A 26068-nucleotide genomic window follows, 5' to 3' on the forward strand; every position below is an offset into this window, starting at 1 on the left:
TGATAGTAATGATGATTTGAATATCGTCCCAAAGAGCAAAGGTGTAGTTCATGGGCCCTCCCAATGCTTCCTACCCCCCAAGGAAGCTCAGAGCAAGGAACCTGGTGCCAAGTTGTGACCTCTAACTGCAGGCACTGCCAAGGGGATGCCCAAAGCCAGAAGAGGGTCGACTCTAGTTGGGAGAGCTGCTTCTGAGGGTCAGGGTCCCACTCACCAAATCCACTCTTTTAACCCTTGACCCCACTCTTCCTTCACGTGGCTCTTCTTGGCAGCCATGCCCCCAAGCCTTTGAAGCACCCCAATCATCCTGCTCCTTACCTTCATACACATCCACCCATCCCAGGGGAGCTGGTCCCTCCTGAGATGGCTGCCCACGAGAGGTGATTTAAATGTTGGGCTAGAGCCCTCCAGGGTGAGCCCATGCGCATGTGTTCCTGGCAGCAGCTTCCTAGGGGTTGGGGAGATTTGCTGGGCATTGTTACGGATTCTCAGAGCCACAAAATCCAACTGAGCAGAGTAAGGATCAGGTTGACTGTGAGAAAGGAACATGCGTTGTAGTGGACAGAGGGAGCCAAATATCAGTAAGCCCTGTACATGACGAAGAAGGGAAGGATTGGCTAATGGGCATCACAGCTGGAGAAATACATACCCCGAAAGATGGTGGGTTGAGTTGCCACACTTGCTGGATTCAAAGGCCTGAGTTACACCTGATTCATTTGTTTGAACCCCCGAGACTCTCAGGGCTTACCCGATGACCTGCCACTTGAGGCGCTTGGCCGGGCATCCAGAATCAGACAAGGTCTTGGTCCTGTCTTCCTGCCATCCCTGGGGTTCGGCAGTTCCATAGACTCTTAGGATTGAAGCACCTCAGAGATGGCCCGAGGGACTCCGGCTTCAGATGGACATGAAGTGATGGAACAGTGTACAGACACAGTAGGACAGAACGGATACCCTGGAAACAACCATGTCTGTCATGGAAACAGAATGCATGGGTACAGATGAAAACCTCATTTGGTCCCAGGACTCCACCTTCTCAAGAAGGAAAGACCCTGTTTAATGTCAAAATAATTTTACAGGACCAATCTTTATTCAACAAATATTTATTGAGAGTCTAATATATGCCAGATATGGGCTAATAGCTATCCTTTGGTATCCATTGATTTAATCAATAACAAGAGAAGCCATTAAGGATTCAGTAATCTCTCAATTAAAGGTGGCAGTCCAGTAACCACAGTAGTGTCTGTGCCTGTCCGGAACATGGTGATGCCTCTGGTAATGGCTCTAGAGAATATGCTCAGTACACGGGAGGAGGCTCCCGGAGGTCACAGAACACAGGTGAGAACCTCTGCTTTGGGCTAATGTCCAGGTGTAAATCTTTGGCTCTGGTGTTGCCATACCGCTGCTGGCTCCAAAATGCTTGAAGGGGCAAGCAGGTGCCAGTGAACAGTTGGCCACATCAGTGAATCCGTGAAAACAACAACAACAACAACAAAAACCTGGTTCCAACTCCTTCTTTGTCCAGGATAGATACAAATGCCATTGGACATCCCAGCTACGCTCTGCATTGCTAGTTTCATTATCAGTTTTGACACAACATCTACACCTCCCCCCAAGTCCCCCCGACACACACACACACACACACACACACACACACACACACAGGTTGCCAACTATCTGCTTCTGTGCAGACTGATTAGTGGAGCAGTTAATTTGCTCTGAGCAGCCAAGACAGGGAGTTCAGATAAACCTGGCCCATGGGTTAAAGCCTGGGAAGATTTAGTCCCTGCAGCCTGCCAGGCATTTAAGACATCAATGGTCCTGGCATCCTGAGTGATGGGGGCTAAGACACAAAGAGACTTGGGGGAAGCTATGACCGGTCCTCTTTTATAGGAACAGAACATTTTCCTGAAGAGAAAGAAGATATTTCTAATGCTGCAGCAAAATGGATTAATAGTTCCCTTGGAAATATATTACTTTTTTCCCCCAGAAAACGGGGACTGTCTCTCTCACAGTGCCCAGTAGTTCTGATCCTAACAAGGCCCCTAAGAGAAGCCAAACACAAGGACCGTTTCCCGAGACCCCCAGTCCCCTCCGTGTAGTAACCCCACCATAATTGCAGATGCCTTTATGAGAGATTCACTCTGTGCCTCTTGCTGTGGGTTCTTATTACCATCTAGTGAAGGTGATAGTGTCGTGCCTTTTTCTCAGACAGGAACACTGGCCTTGAGACAGACAAAGCAGTTAGTCCCAGGTCACACAGCCAGTAGGGCACAAGCAGGGATGAAGCCCAGTTCAGCTCGACTGAAATAAGTTGCTCACTGCATTTGTGTGCTGTATTCTGATTCAGTTGGGTACTCTGCACTGTGTCCATGCACACTCCATCCCTTCCCTGACACATGGCTCCCAGAATCCTGCCTCCCCCAACCCAGATCCTCAAAGCCCAGCTCAGGGCAGTTTTGGCTCCTTCCTATTGGCTGTGTGACCTGGAGTAAGTCACTTAGCCTCTCTGAGCTCTCAGCCTTCTCCTCTTTAATACGGAGATACCCTCCCTTGCCTACCACCACACAGGATGTTGCGTCAAAGGGCGTCAAGTGCGTGGACTCGCTGTATTGCACGTAAGGCATTGCCTGATGTGCCATGGGCAGAGGGTATTCCCCTCCCTGCTGTCTCCCCCAGAATTGAAGCATGCCCTAGAGAAGCACGACCCCTCCCTGCCTCCCCTAGACCCATACTATTGCTCCAAGGAGTCCTGCGGAGGCCCTGATCTGTGGCAAAGAAAATCCCAGCCAGCATCTGGGTAAATCGTAGACCGCTGTGATCGGCCAACCTACCCCCCGATATTCATCGAGCCACTGCGGTGTCCCGAGCATCGGGCTGCGTACTGTGGAAGTAGACGCTGAAATCCCTGTCTTGGGGCCCTCAAAGTTTACTTGGGGACATGGTCGAATAAACAGAACAGCAAAGTGAATGTGACACTGCATGACAACATGCTGCTGCAGACTTCGTGGATTTAGGAATTAAAAGAGACACCATGATGGGAATTCGACCTTCAGAAAAGACTTCTGGGTGCTCAGCAAGGCTGTCCGGGAAGCGGAGACGAGCTCACCCCCGGGGGTGGGATGTCGTCTCTTTGTGCACAAAAGACTTCATACCGAAGAGCTTGAGATCGCCCGTCAACTGCCCAGCATTTCCTGCAAGCTTGTCCTTTTCAATCCACTTTAGGTCCGGATCTTCTTGGAGAAGACTAATTTTTTTTTAATACTTTTAAACATTTCAGTAGAGCATTTTAAAAACATTAGCTCCCTTGATTTCCTCACAGGTTTGTTTATAAGCTGGGGGGACTCGAAGGTGGGTGAAGACTGAGGTGGAAGTTTGCAGACTACATGAACAGGGGAACCCGCCCATCCTGGGCTGCTGCAGCTGAGGGCGCTCAGCTCTGGTGGCGCACTGCACTGACCTGGGGGGGGAGGGGGTGCTGTGAAGGCTGCAAATGCTACACCCACCCAGGGAGGCTGATTCATTGGTCTGGGGTGAGGCCCCGGCATCTGTGTTTGTTTAAAGCCGCCAGGTGATTTCTGATGTGCGGCCAGGCTGAGACCCAGCTGGGCAGCGTGTCCGACTTTGCTCCTTGCCAGCACCTGAAGCCCGTATTTCAGATCTTCTCTCCCCACGAATCTCTTGGCAGTGGATCGCTTCTGTCTCCCCACAGAACCAGCCCTCCTCCCTGGCCATGCTGGACCTTCTGCACGTGGCTCGGGACATCGCCTGTGGCTGTCAGTATTTGGAGGAAAACCACTTCATCCACCGGTGAGTCAAAGTGACCTCGGTCTTCCCTCTGCCTTCTTTCCGTATGCTTCCCTACGTGTCTCAAGGGCCCAGATCCCCCACTTCAGAGTAGAGTGGTGGGTGTCTCTCCAGACTTGTTCAGATGACTCAGAATCGTCTTTTTTTTTTAAACATTTTTTTAAAGTTTATTTATTGATTTTGAGAGAAAGAGAGAGAGCATGTGAGGGGGCAGAGAGAGGGAGAGAATCCCAAGCAGGCTCCGTGCTGTCAACACACAGCCCCATGCAGGGCTCGAACCCATGAACCATGGGATCGTGACCCCAGCAGAAATCAAGAGTCGGGCACCCAACCAACTGAGCCACCCAGGTGCCCCAGCCTCACTTGTCTTTAAGACAACTACTTACGCTCTCAGGGCTTCATCTGCCCCATATGTAAAACAGGTATCATAAAATATCCACACCAGCACTGGAGACCTAGCTGAGCAGTCCTTGACCTCCTGCGAGGACTCCTGTCTGTATCTCGCAGCCCTCTATCACGTTAGTGTGTCCCCCATCTAGAAAACCTGCCTCTTTAAGGGAAGTTAAAGGAGTTCATAGTTTCACATATTTGACTATCTGTAGCTCAAGGGCAAGGACCCTGTTTTATTCATCTTCATAGCCCTGGTATATCGTGGGGCACAATTAATGTCTGTTGGATACCTAAACTTTTTCCAAAATACTTATTCTGAAATGAAGCATAATGTTTCTTTTCTTCGCCTCCATGGTTCATTTCATCTACTGTCTATGACCCTTACGTTTAAATCATGTTTGACTGGGACATCAAATCCACATGTAGTGCTATAGACATGATAGAGTCTACATATTTCTTTCCAGGCGATGTTGATGACTTTCCCAGCTGACACCTTGATTCTGAAATCTGAAAAGTCAAATAGATTGTTAGGCTCTTTGCAAAGCTCCTCCCAATGATACACTTCTCAACTGGTAAATATCCACCTGGTGAACTATCAATCACTTTTTAACCCACGTCTTCAAAGAGTATAACACGTGTGTAATAGTTAATACGTAAAGTACAAAGCAGGAAATGCGAGAAGCCGTATGAATTCAGAAATGGAAAAGCAATTAGGCAGATAGCAAGCCCTGCTTTTTGCCCTAATAAAAATGGAGACATTAAAGATCAAGAAATGTGCTCGCCCAGGCTCCCAAAGCTATTCCTAAAACAAGGCAGTAAATGCTCACACCAGCTTATCCTTTTACTGTCCCTCCATCATTTTGATCTTCAGATCTTCATCTTAATTCTAACTCTGTCCAACTTGCAGGATTTGTGCTTGATAGAAATAACAGGAGTGAAAAAGGGGCTGGGACCAATCCTTGGTGTTCCCTCCAAAGCTCCACCCTTTGCTTCAAAGTGCAGGGCAGTCTTGCCCTTTTCGTTGTGCCCAGAACTTTCCATAAATCTCAGTTCTGGACTTTATTGCTATTCAGACAAGACAAGGTCATAGTCTTTTTAGAATTCATCCCTAGCTAGAGCCATCTTTCCACCTGTTGTCTGTGTTCTCTAAGTCTGGACTCATCGGACAGTAAGCTGTGCAGTCACCTTGGTGACTGCGGATACCTGCCTTCCCTTCTCACTGAGATCATTTCTGCTTTTTCATCTCCACCCTGTGTCATTCACCCAGTATCCAGATTCTCTGGCTTAGAGATCACATCCTTCTTTCCCCCTGACGTTTTGAAATCTGCTTTCCTCAAGCCGTGATATATTTCGACTATATCCAGCACTCTGTCATTATAGATAATAAGATAACAGGACCACATTCTCCCAAGAGTCCTACCACTTCCACATCTGTAAATAGTTACCAAAGGTCAGAATTAGATCCCAGGGTAATAGTTTGTTGCTGCTCTTACCGTTTTTGAGAAATGGAATTGTCAAAGATCAAATCAGGAATGTATCAGATGGTCTGCTTTATAAGCAAAAGGCAACTTCTAATAGAAATTGTCCATCTCGATCAAAGTTTTTCTTCTGGGGTCACTGGCATTAGGAAGGCATCTTTTGTACTTCCTCACTGGCTATGGGCTCTGTGGCACACTCCTACAGCAGTGTGACCTCTTATCCTCTCTCCTCCACCGACATCTGCCTCAAGATTCACAGGCTCCCATGCATGCACACCTTCTGCATTCAGAGAGGAACTCCTTCCCCCAGATTCTCACGCTCCCATTTTTCTATTAGATCTGTTTCCTTTGGACATGGTTTATTGCCATTTCAAGAATTATGGGTCATTCTACCAATTCATGGCATGTTCTATGATATCACATTCACTTTCTTGCCGTTAAATTCAAAATCACTTTTTTAAGCAACCATTTCACGCACATCAGCGTAAAGACCTTCCTGGAGATATAAATATTGTTCCTGTTCTACTTCAGTCTATTCTTCTTGAGAAGCAATGGCTATATATCCTACTATTTTTCTTCTTTTTGATGTCATATATGTTATGCTTTTATAGTTTTATTAGGGCATTTGATGCACTATTGCTCCTCGAAATTCAACTTAAACCTTCGGCATCAGGTCAGTGGCATTAACAACATCCATCTCCCACTCCAACCCATTGTTCTGGTATCTTAAGTGTCCTGATGACCCCCAGTCCTGGTCCTGTTTATTTTCCATGTCCTTATTTCTCAACCGAAGATCAGGACCTTTGGGAAACCAGTTGAAATTATGGAAGCACTTCCAGTACTGCCTGAGAAGTACTCTTTTTTTTTTTTCTGTCCGGGACTTTAATATTATGAGAGGCCCATTCCAGACTTCTGGATGCATCCTTCATTCCCACGCTCACGTCAAGAATGGGTAAGCAGTCAGCAAGTAGATGCTGATGAGCCTTGGAAAGCTTTGATCATGCCTTATAGGCATGCCACAGGAAAGCAGGCCATCTGGTATACAACAGCAAAGAAGACATGATAACTTTATAACTTGAAAGAGAAAAGATTCTTCAGCCACAGAGCTGTGATGCACACAGCTTAGCAAAGGCTTTAGTGACAATCATGGACGTGAGAACAATAGTAGCTTCTTAAAAAAAAAAAAGAAAGAAAAGAAAACTAGAATTACTTAGGAATACCTTGACCTGCTTGAATTTGGTGTCATGGAAGTCCTGCTGTCCCAGCACAATCCTTGAGACAACTGGCAGACTCCAACAGCAATCTGTACAAAACAATAGCCTGAGGCCAAATGGCATTTCTTACGTCCCTCTATTATTTTCTTTTAGCTTACATTTTTTACCCAAATGAGAACAATAATAGCACCCTGTATCTTATCGGGTTGTTGTGATAATTACCCATGAAGCACTTAGAACAATGCTTGGTACAGAGCAAGAGGCCAATAAATTCTAGTTCCTATTATCGTTACTTTCATTATTATTCTCCCATTAGACGTTTTCAATCATCTCCCCTGTTCCGTTTCCATTTCCCTGGTAGTTCTGAGGGTGGAATTGGTACAGCTATTTCTTTCATACTGAGGTAGAAGTAGCAAAGGAAATACAGGGCAGAGAGGGAACTATTTGAACTCAGATTGCAGGTGGAAGTCCTCGTGATGGATATCACGTTTATCTTCCCAGAAATAAATTCGGAAGTGCATTTTCTCCTTCATTTTTCTTCCCAGGGACATTGCTGCCAGGAACTGCCTCTTGACGTGTCCAGGCCCTGGCCGAGTGGCCAAGATCGGAGACTTTGGAATGGCCCGAGACATCTATAGGTGAGCAAAGATTGCTGTCACCCATCCAAGCCCCATCCCCTCAAGAGGATGGGACGTCGCTGCTTGTGCTTGCGCTGGTACCCTGTCAACTGGCCACCTAACATTTCCTTGAGTCCCTGTCCAGGACATACGAAATCTTAATTAGGGCCCATGCCTGGCGGTCTAATTCTAGGATCGCTGACTGCAGTCACTGACACCACATTCTTTCTGGTTCCAACTCTCATTAATCCCAGGATGTTCTCAGACACAGAATAACCTGCATACTTGATACGGAAAACGTTCTCAATAAACTTTTACTTAACCCCTTTCCTCACTAGCAGGGAATTCCAAATGGACTTGGCTTCCATCACGCCAGGCAGGAGCACCCCAGAACTGACAACATAACGGGCAAGCTCACTGGTCTTCTCCACCCGCTCTGGGAGCCACGGGAGGGTGCCTAGTTTAGCTTCATTTCTTTATCCCTGCCATATTCTCAAGGGTACATTAAAAAAAAATAAAATAATTTTTGTAATTAAACAAAAATCTTCAATTGTACTTTACCTTACTCTTCTCTTCCCGACCCCCAGGCTCATTTCTGTCTGATTATTTACAACCATGACTTGCTCGGTGAGCTGAGAAAGTCACTCCTTCGCATGGTCACTAATGACGCCCTCCCTGACCCAGGGGAAGAGTGAGGAGAGATGGTCACTTAGAGTTTTCACTCTTGGGAGAGTAAGGGCCTCCCCACCCCGCCCCCGCAGGCCCCCATAGAACTGATAATCATCAACACGGGTGGGAATGCTGATGCCACCCCCTTCCTGCAGGAGAGAAGAGCAGGGAGGACTGGGTGCTCCACTCTCTCTTCTCCCAGCTCTCAGAGTCTCAGCGTCCCTCCGCCTCCTTTCTCAGAATGCCCAGAAAGCCCATGGTTTCAGATACCAGTGTTGCAGCATGACTTAGCGAGCCCATCGGTGATGGGCGCCTCCTCTCCATTCCCACCAGCTCTGACAGCTCCCTGGCCCCAGGCTTCACCACCCCAACTTGCCCACAGCCCCGCTGTTCCCATCAGCCCCGCTAGGACACTTCCTGTGCCTTGCCCCTGCCCCTGTGGCACTGAGCTACATGCACACTTACATCCTCATATGCATTGTCTACACCGCAGTTGTCTATGTGTCTGTTTCTTCCACTAAACCGTACCCTTGGACGAGACGGACTATGACTTCTGTCTTCAGCACATGGCAGTGTAAATAGTACGGGAATCCCCCCTTATCTGCGGTCTCTCTTTCCCCAGTTTCAGTTACTTGCGGTCCCCTGTGTGGTCTGGAGGCAGATGACCCTCCTCCCGACACACCACCAGAAGGTTACTAATAGCCTAACTTTACGTCACAATGCCTGTGTCACTCACCTCACTTCATCGCACCACGTAGGCCTTTTATCATCTCACATCATCACAAGAAGTAGGGTGAGTACAGTACAGTAAGATGTTTTGAGAGAGACAGAGAGACCCCATTCACCTAACTTTTATTATGGCATGTTGTTGTAATTATTCCATTTTGTTATTAGTTATTGTTGTTCATCTCTCACTGTGCCTGATTTATAAATTGAACTTTATCATAGGTACATATATATAAGAAAAAACGTGGTATATATAAGGTTAGGTACTATCTGTGGTTTCAGGCATCCACTGGGGGTCTTAGAGTATGTCCCCCATGTGTAAGGGGAGACCACTGTACATGTTTATTGAAGTAATTAATCTAAGCAGCTAGAGGGGAGCTGCCTCCCAAGGTATGAGTTAATTGATCAGTCTTTGTCAGTGATGTCATTAACGCAGCTCATGATAAAAATTAATCAACTAACTCATGCCTTTGAAGCCAGCTCCACCCCCAGCCCTGTGCTCTCCTGCCGAGGGTGCTGTGGGAGGCAGCTTCCCTCCAGCTGCCTAGACCCTCTGTTGAGCACCCATATTGAAACTAAATGCTGCATGAGCGTCAGGGAGGATCCAAAGTGAACACGACACAGGCCCTGCTCTCAGCTCCCCCAGGCTGGGTCTCCGATTACTGCAGACCATCAGGAAAGCAGGCTGTACTTATAAGGCTGGAGTACTGTGATTCATTGTGAGTTATAATCCACAAAACCCATCGGGGAAATCTAACCATCTGCTACTGGATATTTTAGTCATTGCATAGATCTTCGCTTTCATGCCTCCAGCGAGCTGCCTCCTATTAAATGACACCAAAGTTCTTAACTTAATTTTAAACGATCTGTGTTCCCCTGCTCTCCTCCTGAACCGCAAGAAGGCCTCGTTAGTTTCAATCCTGTGATGGCTACAGCTTGTTGCCTGGCCACTCAGGGACACCTCCAGAACCAAGTCTGGGTTTCCTCTTCTCCCCCACAGAGCAAGCTACTACCGAAAGGGAGGCTGTGCGATGCTGCCGGTCAAATGGATGCCTCCAGAAGCCTTCATGGAAGGAATATTTACTTCTAAAACAGACACGTGGTGAGTCTTTATGTTGCCCTCCTGTGGGTCTCACTGTGGGCCTTACTGGTAGCACTCTTGGGCCACAGGATCCCAAGCTCTCACGGGGAAGGGTGAGAGGAGACGAGTCAACACACCTCTACAACAGGGGCTGTCAAATGTTGGCATGTATCAGAATCGTCAGAAAGGCTGGTAGAGCACAGATTACTCTCCCTACCCTGAAATCTTATGGATCACTGAGAATTTGCATTCCTACCAAGTTTCCAGGTAATGCTGATGCCACTGGCTGGGAACTACACAGTGAGAGGCACATGTGATTTGTTTTTTCCACATACCTATGAAGTTGGGTTTCTTTCAGGAACGTGACATTGAGTTAACATCAGAAAAATTGATCAGTGAAATCCTCCCCATTAACAGAAGGATAAAAGAAAATAATTTTCAGCACAAAAGTGCTGCAGGTTACAGTGGTGTTGAGACCCCTTGGGCAGTTAAAAATACATTTGGAAAACACTGTACATTAGATCTCCAGAACTTTTTCATCCTGCATAACTGAAACTTTGTGCTCCTGACCAACATCTCCCATTTCCTCCTTCCTCCTACCTCTGGCAACCATCTACCCTCTGCATCTATGGTCCCACTTTTAAGTGAGATCATGTGGTATGTGTCTCTCTGTGTCAGGCTCATTTGACTTAACATCAGGTTCTACAGGTTTATCTATGATGTCACAAATGGCAGGATTTTCTTCTTTTTTAAGGCTGAATAATATTCCATTATATATAAACATGCCACATTTTCCTTACCATTCATCTGTCAATGGATATTTAGGTTGTTTGCACATCTTGGCTATTATGAATAATGCTGCAGTGAACTTAAGAGTGCAGATATCTCTTTGATACACTGATTTTATTTCCATTGGCTATATACCCAGAAGTGGGACAGCTGGATCTTTCTTTTTGTTTCTTCTTTCTCTTAAACTTTATTTATTTATTTTGGGGGGGGGGGAGGGAGGTACAGAGAGAGGGAGAGAGAGAATGCCAAGCAGACTCTACACTGTCAGTGCACAGCCTGACATGGGGCTTGATCTCACAAACAGTGAGATCGTGACCTGAGCCAAAATCAAGAGTCAGACACTTAACTGACTGAACTGCAATAGCTGGATATTAAGGTAGCTCTTTTTGTAATTTTTTAGGAAATCTCTGTACTTTTTTACACAAGGTTTATAAGAGCAACACATAATTTTAAATGGAGGATTAAACCTGTGCTCCCTGCCGAAATACACACATACACACACACACACACACACACACACACACCATTAAAGGGAGTCTTTTTAGTTGTATAAAAATCCCCAAGGATAAAAATGACAACAATAACAATATTTTGGAAACTGGGAAGTTTATGAACAAGTGGTACCTTACTTAGGACACCAGAGAGTTGATAACTAGGTCCAGAATCAACCTGGTTCGCTCTGCCCAAGAGCCCAAGAAAGGCCCAGAAAGTAAAGGTGTCAGGCACCCCTGGAAGTAGAGGTGCAGCAGATAGGAAAATCAGTGACAGATATATTTAAAAAGTAACAAGAGTCATGGCCAAGTCCCTCACCGCCTATCTCTCCCCTACCATAACACCAGACCGGGGGTTTCTTCTGTAAAGAGATTGAATTAAAGTCTTTCTGGTCTTAGGGACATTGGACATCACTGAGGATGAATTCTCTACTATAAACAGGAATATATACATCCCTGTTTATAGGTATGTATGTATATATACATATATATACTTAAGTCTACCTACTTAAGTTTATTAAGTCTACTTACTTAAAAATGTATGCCCCCTTGGGGTGCCTGGGTGGCTCAGCTGGTTAAGCATCTGACTCTTGATTTTGGGTCAGGTCATGATCCTGGGGTCATGGGATTAAGCCCCACGTTGGACTCTGCACTAAGCATGGAGCCTGCTTAAGATTCTCTCTCTCTCTCTCTCTCTCTCTCTCTCTCTCTCTCTCTCTCTCCCACACACACACACTCTCCCTGACTTGTGCTCTCTCTATCTCTAAAATTAAAAAAAATAGGGGGGCGCCTGGGTGGCTCAGTTCGTTGAGTGTCCAACTTCAGCTCAGGTCATGATCTTGCAGTTCATGAGTTCGAGCCCCATGTTGAGCTCTGTGCTGACAGCTCAGAGCCTGGAGCCTGCTTCAGATTCTGTGTGTCCCTCTCTCTCTGCCCTCTGCCCCCATTCATGCTCTGTCTCTCTCTCTCAAAAATAAATAAACGTTAAAAAATTTAAAAATAAAATAAGATAAATGTATGCACCCTTCTTCCCCTCAGTGACAGGAACATGGCAGAAGGTAGGAGTTGACCAAAGGGTTCCTCATTGGAGGAGCTGACCAATGAAGAGAGAAATTCCAGGTGCTCCAAGTGGCAATAGTCTAAACAATGGTGATCAAAGGCCCTCATCCCAGAAACCTGTAATTGATACCCACGTAAAGAAAAAAGAGCCTTTGCAGACGTGATTGATTGAGGATCTTGAGGTGGGACAGTCATCCTGGATTATGTGGGTGGACCCCCATCACAAGGGTCTTCATAAGAGGCAAGCAGAGGGAGATGCCACACACAGAGAGGAGGAGGCAATGTGAGCACAGATAGAGGTGGAAGATATGTGACCACAAGTCAAAGAATTCTGACAGCCTCCAGAAGCCAGAAGAGGCAAGGAACAGATTCTCCCCTAGAGCCTCCGGAGGGGGCGTGGCTCTGCAGACACCATGATTTCAGTCCAGGATATGGCACTGATTTTGGACATCTGGCCCTCAGAGCTGTGAGAAAATAAACTTCTGTTGTTTTAAGCCACCAAGTTTGTGGCAGTTTGTGACAGCAGTGACAGGGACCGATACCCAGTGAAACATGCAAGCCAGCTGCTCCCCCACTGGATAAGATCTACATAGAACTTCTCATCGGCTTTGTAATGTCCCCGTAATAAAATATGAGCAGCCAGCCAAGAATCAACAAATGCTTGAGAGAAGATTCTAATCTGAAGGAAACAAATATATAAAGAGGAATTTGGAGGCAGAAAAATGCAGAAAGCTTAGGAAAACTTCTAAAAACTATAATATCCTCAGAAAGATGAATTGTTGCAACCGTAATCTAAGGACAAAAGATTGTTGAAAACAAGGGTTTTAGAGAAAAAAAGTTCTTAGAAATAGAAATATGAGAGAGTCCTCAAGGAGGTGGAGCATTAGTCTCCTGAAGCTCATGTGAGCAGCACACAGCCATGTTAGGTCAGGTGGTCAAGGTCAGTATCTATAGTGATAGATCATGTTGGTAGCATGTGCCCTTGATATGATGTGACGAAAACGGCATTTAACCTCTGTGGTCTTTCTCCCCACACCCAACAACTCTAGGCTAATCATAAGAAAGCAGACAAATCCCAAATGGACATTCTGCTAAAGCCCTGACCAATACTCCTCAAAACTGTCAAAGTCATCAAAAACAAGGAAAGCCTGAGAAGTTGCCAAAGTCAAGAGTAGCCTAAGGAAATATGACAAATACATAAAATGTGATATTCTAATGGTGACCTGGAACAGAAAAAGTAAATGCAGCAAAGGCTAAGGAAATCTGAATAAACTATAGGTTCTAGTTAATAATGATGCCTTAATATTGGCTCATTAATTGTAACAAATATACCATACTAATGTAAGATGCTAAAAGTAGGGGAAATTGAATGTGAAGTATGTGAGAACACTATTACCTTCATCCTTCATTTACAATCTAAAACTATTGTTAAGAAAACAGTTTATATTTTAATATGATAATAGGCATGTAAAAGTAACAGGTTGGAAGTCAGAGTTGAATAAATCTTCTAGAAAATAAAACAACTATGAACCAATGGGATATGTAGGAAAGAAAAGAAAAGAAAATTAAGAAGATTAGACCCATTAGATCCAATTATCTGACAAATGGGAGTCCCAGAAAGAATGAACAGAAGAAGCGAAGGGAATAAACATATCAAAGAAACAATTCAAGAGGATTTTCCAGAACAGAAAGGCATACATTTCCAGAATGAAAGTGTCCACCAAGTGCCAAGCGTGGTGAGTAAAAAGAGCCACGCAAAAGCACGTCATCGTGAAATTTCAGACCAGTGGTGTTCAAGATTTTGCAAGCTTTCAAGGAGACAAATAATAATAGTAAAAAATGATCAGAGATTAAAATAGGGAATCCAAATGGTTTCGAGTTTCTCAACAGCAACACAGGAAACCAAGAGGACAATGGACAAACGTCCTCCAAATTGCGAAACACATCACAAGACGGGGGAGTCACAATGATCAGAATCCCCTTCCTGACCCATGTTTTGATGATGTAAGCAGGAGCCTTTGTTGTTTTAAGTCACTGGGATGTGACTTACCCAAACCCAGTGGATCACAGTAGTCCTGGGATCAGCAGCCCCAGCATCACCTGAGACTTGTTAGAAATGCAGGTGCTTAGCCCTCACCTCGGGCCTAATGAAACAGGAGCTGTAGGGGTGGGGCCCAGCAATCTGTGTTTTAAGGAGCCCTCTGGGTGATTCCACGTGCACCAAAGTTAGAGCATCACCAACTACCCTAGCCAAATGCAGATAGTAAGTTCAGTAATTAGGTAACCGTTCTGAACACATGTCTATCCTGTGACCCAGCAATTCTATTTCCAAGTGTCTACTTTAGAGGTTGACAAAAATGGATTTGGGCAAGGATGTTCATTTGCAACACTGTTTATAATAGAGAAAAGGCAAAAACAACTTAAGTATCCCTCAAACGGGGGATGGAAAATAAATGGTGGTTTACCGATATCACAGAAAACTATTTAGCAATATGAAAGAACACACTAAACCTGCATGTATCAACATGGATAAATGTGTATGCAACCTTTATTGAAAGAAAGACAAGTTCCAGAAAGGGGTGGGATATCATTATGCATAATTTTGCAATACAAAAGCCAAGTCTATAATACAGATTTGTTATTATGCTTTCACACATTGCAGAAACTCTGCAAACATAGATGGGAATGTTACATTCCAACTTCAGTGAGGGAAGGGGAGGAAGGGGAGGAGGAGAGGAGGGAGGTTGGGACTTAACTGTATTTTTTTTTTCTTCAAAAAAAGAAAAGGAGACTGGACACAAATAAGACAAAAGTTTAACATCTAGGTACAAAATTATCTATTATATTACCTTTCCTTTTTAAAGCTTACATTATTTCCTAATTAAAATGCTTAAAGACACAGATAAATTGCATAACCTCGGATATTGATGAGTGCCATGGAGACAAAAAAGCAGAGGATAAAGAGTGTGGGGTGGAGGGGCCTGAGGAGGGAGGCTGTTTAGTCCAGATGGTGGGGAAAGCTCCATGGAGGAGGTGACAGCCCAATGCCTGAATGGCAGAAAGATGGAAAGATCTGAGAGGAAGGCTTTCCAGGCTGCGGGGAAAGTCAAATGTAAAAGGCCAGTGGCAGAAGCAAGATGAGCTTGTTTGAGGAGTGAAAACAAGTCTTCATGGCTGGAGCTGGTGAGCCTGAGGGCCAGTGACAGTTGAGAAAGAAGGGCAGGCAGGGGCCGGACGTGGAGTGCCCTAGGAACCAGGTTAGGGACGTGGGTTCTGTTCAGCGCACAGTGGGATGCCCCTGAAAGGTTGGAAGCCAGAGCTTGACAGGATCTTTAAAACAAAAACAAAAAAAAAAAATCACTCTGGCTGCCAATGAAGCGATACTGGAGTGGGGCAGGTGAAGATGGGAAACCCTGCCCATTTCTCGATAAGAGAACAGAGAGGCAGGCTTAGTGGTGGCAGGGCAGCCAGTAGCCGTGGTGGGATTCGAGCTGTGCCTTGAGGGTGGACAGGATTGCTGAAAGTCAGCTGTAGAGTGGGAGGTGTGGCAAGAGTGAGGTCAAGGGCACTTCCTGGGATGGCCGACACTGGAGAGAACAGAGGAGATGGGTTGGGTGGGGAAAGAGCTTTTGGACAAGTCCAGTCTGAGATGCCTGTAAGACAGGCCAGTGGAGATGCTGAGTGGGCTTCTGGTCTGTGAGTCTCGAGCTCCCAGGAGAACTGCAGGAGACAGTGGGATCAGCTGGCTGGATACCTAAATACAGTACAGTAACCTTTTTGTTGTTGTTGAAGTACAGGTGACACATAATGTACAACATAGTGATTGGACGAGTGTATACATTATGCTGTGCTCATCACAAGTGTGGCTACCACCTGTCGCCACACAGCGCTGTTACAATCCCACTGACTGTATTCCCTACACTCTGCCTTTCATCCCCTTAACTTACCCATTCCAAAAGCCAGACACACTTTTGGTTCCCATTTTTCCAAAAACTGTGCTCCAAGCTATGAATAAAGGAAAATAAAATGTAGCTTTAAAAGACTGATGAGCACAGCACGATTCACAATTTTAAAACCTTGTCACCAGATTATCTTCACTGATTCAAATTCTTAAAACAATTAAATCAGCAGTTACTTAAGCTGTTTCTTTAATTTCAGGCAGAGCAAGTTTAATACCAAGAGAAGGAAGAGTATCTTGTTTTGTTTTGTTTTTTTTTTTTAAATACTTGTTTTTATTTGGCTTTGAATGTTTTGGGGCAAAGCCATGGGCTCTATTGCTCCTACTTAGGACAGGCTTATAGGTGATTAAAGAACCATTTGGCAGACAAAACATAGAACCATTTGGCACATAAAATAAAAGATGACCAGTTAAAATTGGATTTCAGATGAACGGTGAACAATTTTTTAGTATAAGTATATCCCAGGCAGTATTTGGGATATACTTATATTTTAAAAGCATCTCTTGTTTGTCTGGAAGAAATATGGTTCCTGTATGGCTATTTGCTAAATATGACAACTCTCCTTACCTAAAATTATCAAAGTTCTATGACCAACACTGCCTCTTGCTCCTTTGAACTCCAAACCAAGAAAATAAATATCTATTTGCTGTCTAATATGCTGCTTCTCTCAAAGGATACTATAATCTATTTCTCTAGCTACCTAGACAGGCAGAAAAAAGATAGCTGGAATCCATTATGCCTTACTACCAGGTTTTTTTGCATGATTTTGCCTATTTTGTTTTGCCTTGGGGGAAGACAAACTGAGAAGAATATATACATCAGGCAATTTGTAGTTAGCAGAATCGAGAGATCTAATAACGTATTCCAGTCTGTCTCAGATTAACTGTATAATAACCTCTGCTTTAGAATTCTCACCTGAAAAATATGGACAATATCTTTGCCCAATGCTCCTCACAAGAATCTTTGAAATTTCACCAAGATGATGTACTTTTTTTTTTCCTTAGGAGATGGAGAAGCTATAGTTCTCTACAATTTTTGATAGAATATTTATTAACATCTGAAAACTACACTCAGATGCAAAAACAAGGATAGACCCTTTTTTTTTCTTTTTGCCAAAAAGCTAAGAAATTAAAGGCTAAAATAAAAATTTTAGTCAAAATATGAAAGATGATGCTTCTGGAACATGATAGCATCATTTTAAAGTTTATTTAAAACGGGGGCACCTGTTAAGCATCCAGCTCTTGGTTTTGGCTCAGGTCATGATCTCACAGTTTGTGAGTTTGAGCCCCACATCAGGCTCTGCGCTGACAGCTCAGATCCTGCTTGGGATTCTCTCTCTCTCTCTTTCTTTCCCTGACTTGCGCTCATGCGCTTTCTCTCTCTCAAAATGAATGTAAACATTAAAAAAATAAAACTAGGGACGCCTGGGTGGCTCAGTCAGTTGAGCGTCCGACTTCAGCTCAGGTCATGATCTCACGTTCCATGAGTTCAAGCCCCACATCGGGCTCTATGCTGACGGCTCAGAGTCTGGAGCCTGCTTCAGATTCTGTGTCTCCCTCTCTCTCTGCCCCTCCCCCACTCATGCTCTGTCTCTCTCTGTCTCAAAAATAAACATTAAAAAAAATTTTAATAAAACGAAAAAATAAAGGTCATTTAAAACAGATTAACAAATGAGAATTCAACTACATTTCTTGAGGAAAAAACTGTCCTACCAGATATTGCAACATAAATACACAAAATGTAACACAGAATGGCATCATGCAAGGAGCAGGCAAATAGATTAAGTGAATAGAGAGCTCAGAAACAGATGTGTTTTTACTCACAAGTCAATAGTCAGGGGGAAATTATTCTATGAATAGTATTAGAGGATTTGTTGTTTGCAAATGATTCAATGTAGACCCTTACCTCACACCACACACCAAACTAAGTTCTCAAATCCAGCTGGAGAGGAAGAACAAATACAACGTAGAAGAAAACAGCAAATACTCATCTAGTCTTTGGTGAAGGGAGGATTGTACACTCTATAAAACAGATGGAGGAAATCACAAAATTTTAAAAAATAGATTTGACTACCTAAAAATAAAAATCTTTGGGATGCTAAAAAGTGGAATTAGAAAGCAACTGATAGAATTATTTCAATTTTGGATAAAGGTTAGTATCTCTGATAAAGTAGGTCTACAAATAAAAAATAAAATTAATAAATACCAAAACAATATGTAGACATAAATGGGCAAAAAAATACAAACAATTCTTGGGGGGGGGGGGGGAGGAAGCGAATATACTTGAGAAAACAACTGTGTTCATTATCAAGTCAATAAATATAATCTAAAAGATTCTACCATTTTCTACCTTAAAATCAGCAATAATTCTCATTTTTGATAAGAATACTCAATGTTGGGGAGAATGTCTGATGCATTATTGCATAGTGCTGCTTGGTGATTGGGAATGACACATTTGGAAGAGTGGAAGTGGACAGTATGTGCCAAGAATTTTTTGGTGTTCATATTCTTTTGATCTAGTCATTCCACTAGAATTATCCTAGATTTTACTAGATTATCCTAATCCCAAATTTGAAGAATTTTTCCTAAGGAAATTGTTCTTTTAAAAAATGCACAAAGATGTTCATCACAGTCTTTGAAATATTGTAAAAAATTAAAAACAATATGGAAATGATTAGGCAAATTATGGCACAACTACTCCAGGGAATGTTTTGGGACCATTTCAAATGTTTCTATTGGCATAGAAAATGTTTATCCTGTAATGGAAACTGCAAAAACAGTCAAGGTTCAAAATTGCTTATTAAATATAACTGCAGTGATGTAAAAAAAAAAAAATCTAAGTACAGGAACTTGACTGGAACAAAAAAAGAACATGCTAACAATGGTTACCTTTTTATGGAGCATTGCATGTGGCTACTTTCTCATTCTTTTTGTTGTTGTTCTCCATATTAAGAATTCCCAATTTGGGAAAATGTGTAACAAAAGAGTCAAATTTTATATCTGTATGTGTATGTCTTTGTGTGTCCCTGTGTGTATGTCTATATATCTGCGTGTGTGTGTGTGCGCGTGTGTGTGCCCATATCATATCTTCTGTTCTGTACACAGGTCCTTTGGAGTGCTGCTGTGGGAAATATTTTCTCTTGGATACATGCCATACCCTAGCAAAAGCAACCAGGAAGTTCTGGAGTTCGTCACCAGCGGAGGACGGATGGACCCACCTAAGAACTGTCCTGGGCCCGTGTATGACTCTTTTGGGAACATTTCTACAAGTTGCTAAGGATGATTTTCCTTTTCAAAAAATATTGCAGCCACATATGCTTTTTTAAGATGAAGGGGCAGATGGCTGACCTCATTTAATATGCCCCAGGATAGGAGTGTGTCTGTGACTTGCGTGAGGAGGGTTAGTCCTCCAGCCCCTCGGAAGCAGTAATGTCATGACTTGAAAGTTATCTACTGTCTGACTGGAGGCTGTGGACTCACCAGGCTCCCCCACACCTCTTAGGAATCTGTGTCCCAGACTCCGCCCCGGCTGCCCTATGCCATCTGTTTCAAGTCACCTTTAAAGATTTCCAATCCCTGCATTTTCTGCTGTCTTGTCGGGCATCCCTCACCTCCTTCCCACAAGCAAGGCAGATGGGAAATATAATTAGAATATTCTTCCCCAGAGGTGACTTTAGTTCAGAAATGGAATGAGAGGAGCCATATTTCATGTAAACACCAGGACGTCTGTTAATGGGCTTTGGTGTTCTAACAGCCTTACACCTGGGCGCGATTCCTTGGCCCAGCGGCAGAGGGCGGCATATGCCAGCCACATGGGACATAGATGAGTTTTCACTCTCCAAGACAGTGCCACCTCTGGTCCCCCTGGGAAAGTGCTGGGGAAACTATTTTTCACCCTTGTTTCTCCCGGTTTTAATGAGTGTGCTTACTCTTCTGTTAGATACCGGATAATGACCCAGTGCTGGCAACATCAGCCTGAAGATAGGCCCAACTTTGCCATAATTTTGGAGAGGATTGAATACTGCACCCAGGTATAAACTCTTTTCCCTTTGACCAGCATTTATGTGGAAAAGACGGCAAATCCCAAAATGTGAAATGAAAGTTAAACCAGCCAGGAAATAGGGAGTTGCAATCACTAGAATGGTTGTTTATCTCTGCAGTAAAATGACAAGTGCCTCAGTTTGCCCGGTTTGGAAATAAATGCTAGTTACCGCCTCTTCCTTCACCAACACATGACACAGTTTCAGACACTCAATAATATTAGGGTATCAGGACTCACAAGTGCTGACTAAAACCCTACTGGGTAACTAATGGTTTTGTAGACAAAACTGGAGCTTCAGAGACGTATGGGAAACACCTGCTCTCAAACAGTTTATGGTGTGGCTAGAGAAATGCTAATGTGAAACCACTGCCAGTATATAATTGTTAAATCCTATGCCGAATGACCTATATCAGAGGGATTCAAGGGAGGAACAAGGTGATTCGGAGAAATTTTAACATCATCAAAGGCGTTAGTACAGCATCTGTAATACGCAAATCGCTTTCCATGTATTCCATTGTATCCTCAGTCAGGTACACAAAATATCCCCACTTTCCAGATGAGTTGAGGCTTGGAGAGGTTTCTCCAAGCCACAAAGCTTCCTAGCAGTACTGCTTGTCCTTATTTCCTTCAAAAAGGACTCTAAATTCTCCCTTTTCTACCCCATTCTAGCAGATTACGCCTCCTACCTCAGGAGAGGAGAAGCTAAGAATTCATTTCCCCCCTGCCTGGACATCTACACCCAGTCTCACCCCCTTCCCCATGTGTCAGTGGAGGTGGAGCCCCTCCACCTGCATCACCAGCTGCATGGTGCCCCCCTGTCCCCCCCAGGAGTCCCTCCACCTGTACCACCAGCTGACCCTTCAGGGATGCTCCCTCCCTGTGGCAGTGTCACCTCTCCACACATCTTTCCCTCTCTCGGCTCTCATTCTGCCAGGATATCTGACTCTCGAGAGTATTTCAGAAGTCAATGAGCCACGACCTCTCTAAATCACCTCAGTTGTGACAGGAGACACATACATGTTCAAGCCACATCCTTCGTTCCCAGCACCAGAGTCTCACCCTTCCAGCATCTTCCGTTCAAAAGTGAAGGCACTGGGGCAACTGGGTGGCTCAGTCGGTTGGGCGACAGACTTCAGCTCAGGTCATGATCTCGTGGTTCGTGAGTCCAAGCCCCACATCGGGCTCTGCGTTGACAACTCAGAGCCTGGAGCCTGGAATCTGCTTCGGATTCTGTCTCCGTCTCTCTGTGCCCCTCCCCCACTCTCTCTCTCTCTCTCTCAAAAATAACATAAAAACATAAAAAAAGTGAGGGCACTGGCATTTATCTAGATATCAAGTTATTTGGGGTTCTTTCAGAAAACTTGGTGTTCTGTGAATGGCATTTTAGGTTATTGTTATACTAATGGAATATACCCACTTAAGTGTGTGTGTGTGTGTGTGTGTGTGTGTGTGTAGACACACACACACACACACACACACACTTCGGAGTAATTTTTCTCCAAAGTATATAACATCCCTCTTAAAAGCAGGTAATTCTGTACAAGTATATTTTGAATGACTCCCCCCATAGAGATTAATAATAGGGAAAGAACTAAAGAATAAGAGAACCAGGATGTAGTTATTTTTATTCTCACGCTCCTTGTTGACAAATCCTGGACCAATGTACTCTTCTGCAAAACTGAAGCAATGGCTTTCCCAATTTGCATAAAATATTAAAGAATTAAATTCCCCCAAGTTTAAGCTTCCTTCCACAAATTTTCTTCCAATCTCTGGCAACTGCTTCTGCCTTTCTATATTACAATCCACTGCTATAAAAATGATCTAGCACAAAGTCAGGTTTGTAAGTGGTTTTCCTCACAGCACTGCAGCATTTCGCGGGTTTCACAAAGAGGCTGAGCGTATCCAGGCCAGATAGATAAAGAACCACTGTGTAATCTGCACACACGAAGATGTAACAGGGGAAAAGTTATCATCAAGTGTAGCCCAGCCAAATATGAAAATGGAAGGTAGCTAGGAAGAAAAGAGATCTTTTTTTTTTAATGTTTTTATTTTTAAGGAAGAGAGTGAGTGGGGGAGGGGCAGAGAGGGAGACATAGAATCCAAAGCAAGCTCCAGGCTCTGAGCTGTCAGCACAGAGCCCGATGTGGGGCCCAAACTCATGGACAGCAAAATCATGACTTGAGCCGAAGTCGGACGCTTAACCGAGTGAGCCACCCAGGTGCCCCGAGAAGAGAGAAATCTTTTTTTTTTAATGTTTATTTTTGAGAGACAGAGAAAGAGCATGAGAGGGGGAGGGGCAGAGAGAGAGGAAGACACAGAATCTGAAGCAGGCTCCAGGCTCTGAGCTGTCAGCACAGAGCCCAACATGGGGCCCGAACTCACAAACCACAAGACCGTGACCTGAACCGAAGTGGGGTGCTTAGCCAACTGAGCTCTCCAGGTGCCCCAGCCGAGAAGAGATAAATCTTGTAAGCCAGCACGGCATTTGTGTCTCCTCTCCTCCCTTCCCCTCCCTCTTGTCCTGCGTGCATACACGCGTGTGCATACACATGTGCGCACACACACACACACACACACACACACGAAGTCAAACACACAGACTTTTGTAGTTGAAGGATTTTATTGGGAATACACTGGAATAATTTTTTAAACTGATTTATATTTTTTTTAACCCGTGAATCTGCAAGATTTGCCCAAGGTGGTGGGCATAGCCTGCATAGCCTGTCCTGGTCGCCTCCCCTGCCCCGGGCAGTCGGCTGCTTCCCAGCACCTGACACTTCTATACTAGGGTTTCCTCTTCGAGCTCTTTAAGGATGAGGATGATTCCCGTTCACTTCCTATTCCCCGGTGCCTATGAATTAATATATTCCCAATAAACGCTGAATGGTTTCTTCATCTGTAAAGTAAGTTTGGACGAGACCATCGCTAAGGGATCTTCCAGATCCAACAATTCTGTGATTCAGCATCTTAATCGGTTTGTTTCTCCCACCTGTAGGACCCAGACGTGATCAACACCGCTTTGCCCATAGAGTATGGCCCACTCGTGGAGGAGGAAGAAAAGGTGCCCATGAGGCCCCAAGACCCAGAGGGTATTCCTCCTCTCCTCGTCTCCCCTCCACAAGCTAAACGGGAGGAAGGGCAGGATCCAGCTGCCCCGCCCCCTCTGCCTTCCACTTCCTCCGGCAAAGCCTCCAAGAAACCCACGGCCGCGGAGCTCTCTGTTCGAGTCACCAGAGGGCCCGCCGTGGAAGGGGGACACGTTAATATGGCGTTCTCTCAGTCCAACCCGCCATCAGAGCTACACAAAGTCCAGGGATCCAGAAACAAACCCACCAGCCTATGGAACCCAACTTATGGCTCATGGTTTACAGAGAAACCCACCAAAAAGAACAATCCTCCGGCAAAGAAGGAGCACCATGAGAGAGGAAACCTGGGACGTGAGGGAAGCTGTACCGCCCCACCGAACGTTGCAACTGGCAGACTTCCGGGCGCCTCTCTGCTCCTAGAACCATCCTCGCTGACTGCCAACATGAAGGAAGTGCCTCTGTTCAGGCTACGTCACTTCCCGTGTGGAAATGTCAACTATGGCTACCAGCAACAGGGCTTACCTTTAGAGGCCACCACTGCCCCTGGAACCAGTCATTACGAGGACACCATTCTGAAAAACCAGCCTGGGCCCTGAGCCCACTGGCACTCATTTATCTTCCTTGGGAACCCTGAGCCCGTGGAGGAGGGACAGGAAATGGCTCCCCCACAACCAGAGACCAAACGTCGCTTTTCATTTTGTGCCAACTTGTTTTGAAGTGCCACAGAAACAGCTGTATTTTCAAAATGCTTTAGGAAAAGGTTTCGAGCATGGGTTCATCTCATTCTTTCAAAAGAAGAAAAATATCATAAAGACAAGCGAGAAACAAAAGGCCCCGACTTGGGGGCGTTTGATGTATGCTGCCTCCTGCTTCTCTCAAACTGTGTGTGCTCTGCCTCAGTGCAGTCAGAATTCGCTGCTTATGTGTCTCATAGTCGGAGTCATGGGTGGCTCCTTACCTTGCTGATGTGGACCGGGACCACTTGAAGAGGGGGGAGGGAACAGAAATAAAGGAGGTGCTTGTAATGGGCTGGCACGGGGAAAGACATTCATTCTTTACCGGGCAAGGAAAAATCAGAGACAACTAACTGAAATGTCCCCTTAGATGATGTCCGGATGCTTTTGATTGCGCTGATTCAACGATGATTGTAAAAACATGAATAGTTACGGTACCATAAAGAAAATGTGAATACACTCATGTGAATGAAAAGCAGATATTCAGCGTACTTTGAATATGATACAAAACACCGTACGTACAGATCCAGAGATTCAAACATCCTGCTAATATACCTCATGCCTTAAGAAAACCCTCCTACTAAAAAGGGGAAAACTGAGTGTGAGGATTCCTACCGGATTGAAAACTCAAGATTGGCATTATCACTTACTTAATTTAAAACTTTTCCACTAATTAAAATAAACTCTGATCATTTAAAAGCAAAAATCTTAAGCAGCAGTGATACATTGAAGCATAGAAACCCATCCCTTCATGGGCCTAGGTATCAATACATCCCCGGCCAAAACGTTCCAACAGTTTCCATCATGAAAGTTACCATGCTGATGTGTCCACCTGCAAGTGACAGGCGGGTCACTGGAGTAACAGGCCGTCAGTGGTCCTGAGGAGGGGTGCAGTGTCCTTCCTTCCAGTGTTCACCTACGTTCATCCCCCTGCATTATGTGATCCCAGTGGACGAGGGGACACACATCTGCTCAAACATACATAGCATCGTTTGTCTAGCTACCAAATGCAGACCGAAACACAGAATTCTTCTTCTGGGGGGCAGAGAGGAGAGGGGCTACAGGGCAGTGGCGTGCAGAGACTGACACTGGCATGTTGTCGTGGGGGCTCTGAACTTGTTTTTCACACATTACGTTTATTTCCACGAAAACGAACTGGGGACCAGTTGAATTTGACACACACACACACCTACGCAACAAGGCTTTACCAGTGAATTTTCACGTCGTTCTTTCTGCTGCTCCTCCGGCCCTTTGCTCAGCTTCTTTCCTGGTGGTAGCTGTGCCAAAGCATTGCTTCGGGAGGAGAGCATTTTCCATTCCTTGCTAGGCTCTGAGCATTCCCGAGCAAAAGGACTATATGTACATATCCACCTTTTCCCCCACCGCCCCACTTTCGCCCACATCACAAGTATCACTTTGGATGTGGGAAAGCCATTCTGTTCTAGGCCAATGCTGGACAAGTGTCCATTCTTTCTATGGCAGATGCCTTGCCCTAGTCAGTGGTTCTGCACATCTGATACCCTCAACACCACTTTTTCTTTATCTTAACTGCCAAAAATAATCAGTACAGTTCTGGCTCATGCCAGGTACAAAAATAAACAGTCCAATTATGTAAACATTAATCTAACTCATAAACCACCTAAAGGGGCCCAAGAGTGATACTTTGAGACGCAGTCTCCTAAAGGATAATGACAGGGGAGCTGACAAGAACTGAGAAGAACGATTTCATTTTAGATCTGTAACACCAGTAACCAGTTAAACAGGGAGCATGCTACGTGGCTAAACAGCCAACTCTTTATTGTCATTGATGGTGGGGGGGGAGGGGAGGGGGGCGGAAACTGTATCCCTGTCTCTTCTTAAAAACTATAAATCCATTACATTTTCAGGTTGTGCCTTACTACCACTGAGTTTGATTTGCTGATTCTAATTG

The 26068-nt window shown here is 44.7% G+C and overlaps 1 protein-coding gene across 4 annotated transcripts in view; it reads left to right on the forward strand.

Annotated features, from left to right (window-relative positions):
• The window catches only part of ALK (ALK receptor tyrosine kinase), a 704322-nt gene extending 679725 nt beyond the window's left edge, over positions 1–24597 (forward strand). For all 4 annotated transcript variants that reach the window (XM_045447274.1, XM_045447273.1, XM_045447275.1 and 1 more), the window contains 6 exons: positions 3710–3807; positions 7432–7524; positions 9899–10000; positions 19382–19516; positions 20217–20307; positions 23314–24597. In XM_045447274.1, the coding sequence (XP_045303230.1) occupies positions 3710–3807; positions 7432–7524; positions 9899–10000; positions 19382–19516; positions 20217–20307; positions 23314–24000 (1206 nt within the window). In that variant the 3' untranslated portion in view covers positions 24001–24597. The remainder of the gene's footprint in view (positions 1–3709; positions 3808–7431; positions 7525–9898; positions 10001–19381; positions 19517–20216; positions 20308–23313) is intronic.
• The last annotated feature ends 1471 nt before the right edge of the window (positions 24598–26068 follow it).

Source organism: Leopardus geoffroyi, chromosome A3, assembly GCF_018350155.1.
Source record: "Leopardus geoffroyi isolate Oge1 chromosome A3, O.geoffroyi_Oge1_pat1.0, whole genome shotgun sequence".
In the NCBI taxonomy this organism is placed as follows: Eukaryota; Metazoa; Chordata; class Mammalia; order Carnivora; family Felidae; genus Leopardus; species Leopardus geoffroyi.